At 33.1% G+C, this 4727-nt stretch overlaps 1 protein-coding gene across 1 annotated transcript; it reads right to left on the reverse strand.

Moving 5' to 3' along the window:
• LOC111468997 (mRNA turnover protein 4 homolog) lies at positions 1-3806 on the reverse strand. The gene is made up of 8 exons (XM_023114187.1): positions 3660-3806; positions 2523-2688; positions 1727-1817; positions 1579-1637; positions 999-1059; positions 737-827; positions 574-650; positions 1-452 (listed from the first exon to the last, which is right to left on the reverse strand). The coding sequence occupies exons 1-8, from the start codon at positions 3685-3687 to the stop codon at positions 336-338; spliced, it is 690 nt and encodes a 229-aa protein (XP_022969955.1). The 5' UTR covers positions 3688-3806; the 3' UTR covers positions 1-335.
• Between the last annotated feature and the right edge of the window lie 921 nt (positions 3807-4727).

Genomic DNA, 4727 nt, shown 5'->3' on the forward strand with positions numbered 1-4727 from the left:
TTTCATAAAATAATACTATACTATATTTGAAGAATTTAAAGACCAACGATCTGACAATAATACAAATCAAAATCTACCAACCAGTCACAGTAACATCCGTTCATCCTCACTAGAGAAACAAAACTGAAGATTTGGGCACATGCCCTTCAAAATTTCTTGAATAATTTACACAAAAGAAGAAGAAAAGAGAAGTCCCGATCCCATTCAAATTATAGCATCAAATCCCTAGGGGAGAGTCATTCATCCATGCATTCATTTATCCATCCATCCCATTTATATATATATATATATATATATAATTCTAATCGGAAAATATTGTGTTGGGGATTCTTCTTCTAGGCAGTTTCAATGTCAGAATAATCTGGTCCATCAATGTAAAGTTCAAACTCACCAGGACTCCACCTGCATACCAAATTCAGGCGAAAAGTTGCCATCCTTATCCCCAAGGCACGCTGCAACCAAACAAATATCGATATCAATATCAATAAGTGCTACTTCAAACCTCGTTTACAAGGCATTCATATTCAATATATATATAAAGAAAGAAAGAGATAGTCGTGAAATGATACAAACCAGGATGCCAGCTGACTCTGGTGAAAGAGACTTGCCCTCCTCACATACAGTAAAGTCCGATACAAGCTCCACCACACCTGCAATTCCCTCAACAATTATGATTTACAACCAAATTTTTGTTTATCATAAGTAGGGCTTGCAAGCAAAAAGTGTGTTTACCGACCCTTGTTCAAGCGAACGGGCAATCCTAGCTTCCGTAGAGAAGGCTCCATTTCATGGCTGAACTGCTCCAGAGGACCTTCCTTAAGCTCAACCTAATATCATTAAACTTCAGTAAGGCGACCAACCACAAAGTTCATGCATGTTATAACACTAACGATATGAAATGATACTGGACCTTTTTGTTGAATCAGTGCACTCAAAAAGTGACATCAGTACTAGAATGATGAAAATAAAAATAAGTTTATTTCAAAAGGGGCAGAAACCTTTTCTGTGGCTTCACTTCCAGTCCTTGCATAATCATAATCCACATACTCGTTAAATAATCTGCAGAACAAAACATTGAAAATTAAATCAAGCATTAATGCATACCAAATCAAATACAGAAATCCCTTATTTTAAAATTGAAATGTAAATAACCCATTTAGAGAATTTTACTACTGACAAAAACAGGACTTCCAACCGAGTTTAGCACAGAAAAATCAGCATGTGACATTATGAAGTTGAAAATTTATTTTGACCTTGAAGACAAACCAGTTTCAATTTTTAAAACTTCAACTTCAAGGATTTGACATTTTCTTTTTGGTTCCTTTCCAACACCAAAACAATTTGTTTCACTTTTAACAGTCTTTCCCAAATCAAAACTTCAGAATGTTGTATTCATAGATATGGAAATCAACTGAAACTACAATTTATCAGATACTTCAATTTCTAAACAAAAAAAAGAACGCATAGTGAATAAATTTTAAATATGTGCATTTAAATTGTAAAACAAAATAGCAACCTAACAATTTATCACTATTGGCGGTGCTTGCCAATGTTAAAACTAGAGCATGTCTGGTTTACCTCTCAACCTCTTCTTTCGGTAAGTTTGTGAAACAAAGTCCAGTATTGCCATGCAGAAGCTGAAAAATAGAAGAGTGGATGTTAATTCCTTAAGGCTACAAAGAAAAAGAGCACTTGAATTATATGCAATATGGAAAAAGTGGTTCACCTTAGAAACCTTGTATAGGCCTGGTTGAATCTCATCGGAAGCAGTTCGACCAAGAGAAACCTGCATGACTTTGTTTGCTCCAAAAAACAATCTATCCATGAGAGAAAAGAAAATCAATTTGGGAATCCATGTAAGGTACAGTCAGGTCAGATAAGGTCACAATCATTTCATTAGAGAAATAGAGAGAGTGCCACTCAACTGCAGCATCATTTCAAAAATTGCACTAAACAAAGTTCACAAACAAAATATCCCAATTAGTGACCAGAGGCTTATACATTTCTACACTTCAAAAATATAGACAAGGATCAGAGGCCAAATACAATAATGTACGGCTAAAATATAATTCCAAGGTGAGTTAATATAATTTTCATATCATTCATACTTAAAAAGGGAAAAAGAATAAAGAGAACAAATGTATACAAGCTGCAGCCCCAGGTGAGACCACATCAAGCACAAGGGAAAGAAGGACGATGAAGGTTGTAAACCTTTTTGATTGACGCTTGTTAAAACAAGGACAGAAGGTTGCTCTGTAATCATATCAACAGATACTACATTTAGGATCATAAAGCAATGCTGTAACCATAACCTGTTACCAAATAGTCTCATCTTTTCTCCTAGAACATGCTATTCATTTTTATTCAAGTTCTAAAACATGCCATTCAATATTTTCATTTTCTCCTTTCTTCCAACAAAACACAAATCAAACAACATATAGGAAGTAACATTCTCATCACTAATTAATATTTGAAGTGATGCAGAAAATATACAATAAAAAAAGTCAGAAAATACAACTTGCCTGCTAGACGACTTTAGTTGCTCCCTGAGTTCCTTGAACTTGAGGTTTCTCATGTTCTCAACAGTGAATACATAAATTGAGTTGTAATTTTCCACAGCCTGCCTGATTAGATCCACCATTGATTTCTTATGTTCCCTTCCTTTCTTCTTGGTTTTTGATAAAGTAACTGCATTTATCCCATCAAACAGCAAACAATTAGTCAAAACAGTCGACAGTAGACTGAATTGTTGAATTTTTCCTCTATTAACTAAAAACCCACACATATTTGACACTGAATACAACCACCACATGTCATTTAAATTCTTAAATTGCATAGTACTTTTGACAAGAACATATCTCAGACAGACTAGCCCATAGTTTAACAAAAACCTCGAATTAAAATAACAAATTTAAGCATATTTCTAATGTTAAAGCAGTCATTAAGTTCAACCAGATTCACAGTTTGGTTTCTCTTTAACAACATTCATTACCCTACTAAAAATATTCCTTATTCCTATTTAAAAAATTGATCTCAGTGTTTAACTTTAGCTCCCTGTGTTGTAAGCAACTCTACATTTTGCATATAGATAGAAACCTTTCACCTCAGCCACCCCTTGGAGACACCTTAAACTACTATGGTTCTTCCATCACACTATAAAGCTCAAACTAACTTCTGAGGCAAACTACAGCCATTCCTACAATCAGCGAAAACGTGCTTGAGGCTTGTCTACAACCCTGTCTATCTCAGACTAACACAATAGATACTCAAGTTATTCCTCAAATTTTAACAAACACAGGCCATCAAGTTGTAACCAACCCACTAATAGGATATCCCCACAAATTCCACACTATGTTTGCTCAAGTAACACAGTGCATACTTCTTTAGAACTTGGAAGAACCTTAGAAGAAAAATATGGAGCTAAAATACTGAGTAATCAAAATTCTTTCGTAAATCTGGCCTACCAGGAAACGTACTATGAACATGTAGGACTACCGTAAGAACGAAGATACAAGTGTGAAATCTCTCAATTACTGGTGAAGAGATATCAATATCATCTCAAACCTAAACAATACCTACCCTAACAAATACCAAATTTTTTTAGTATCGAAAAGAAGAGCGATTTAGGCATGAATATGAGCAAAGCGATGAAAACGGACCTGGTCTATCACGCTTGGACTTGGGCATCTTTGATCGCTGCAAATAACTTCTGTACCCGGCGTAAGTTACGTGAGGGAGAAAGAGAGAGGAAGAACAAGAGGGCGAGGGAGGGCTTACGGCGTCGAAGGAAGCGGCTGTCTTTGAGTGATGGCTGAATGATTTAGGGATATAAATAGATGCTTCCACCAAAACCAAATTAGGGTTTTAGCTGAATTTCAAAATATTAAAGTAAATATAATAAAAATAAATAAATGAAAACTAATTTCATTAAAATAAAAAATTACCTTTTAAATAATTAAAAATTATTTGTAAGAATAGTTTAAGAATAAAGGATAAAATAAATCTATATATATATATTATTATTATGCTAAAAATTTATGTTAAATGTCTTTCTTTCTTGTTATTATATTTAAATTGTTACTACAACTAAATTAAAGTTTTTATTCATTTTCTTTTTTAACTCGTTTAGATTTCTCTTGAATACTCAATATATTATTTAGCAAAATTCTCAAATAACCCCTATAAATAAAAGTTATTATAAACAAAAATTATTATTCCATACGAAAAAGAAGTATAATAATAAATTAATAAAAAAAATAAAAATAAAAACAATTCTTCCCCACTCCTCTACCGTCATGCATCTCATCCTAACTCATCCTCCCTCCTCAACCCGAGTCACAATATCATATCCTAACTCATCCTCCCTCCTCAACCCGAGTCACAATATCATAGTTAGTCCAAAAAAATAATAAACACAGTGAGATTGGGGAGTCCCAATGTAAAGAAAGAATCTATTAACAAAATTAACAATAATATCCGTTTACAAAATAAATAGTAATATGGGTTTAGAGAATGAAAATAATTAAGGGGAGAAATGAAGATTTTGGAAAGATTTGGTGAACAAAATTTAAAAATAAAATTTTAAATATCATAGGGCAGGAAACTCTATTAAATTTTGTCTCATAACAATACATTCACTACAAGAATAGAAAATAAGATAGATAGTGAAAATATATATATATATTCAACATTTCAAGACTCTCGTAAAATCTCTAATTATTATAAAC

Source organism: Cucurbita maxima, unplaced genomic scaffold, assembly GCF_002738345.1.
Source record: "Cucurbita maxima cultivar Rimu unplaced genomic scaffold, Cmax_1.0 Cma_Scf00002, whole genome shotgun sequence".
In the NCBI taxonomy this organism is placed as follows: domain Eukaryota; kingdom Viridiplantae; phylum Streptophyta; class Magnoliopsida; order Cucurbitales; family Cucurbitaceae; genus Cucurbita; species Cucurbita maxima.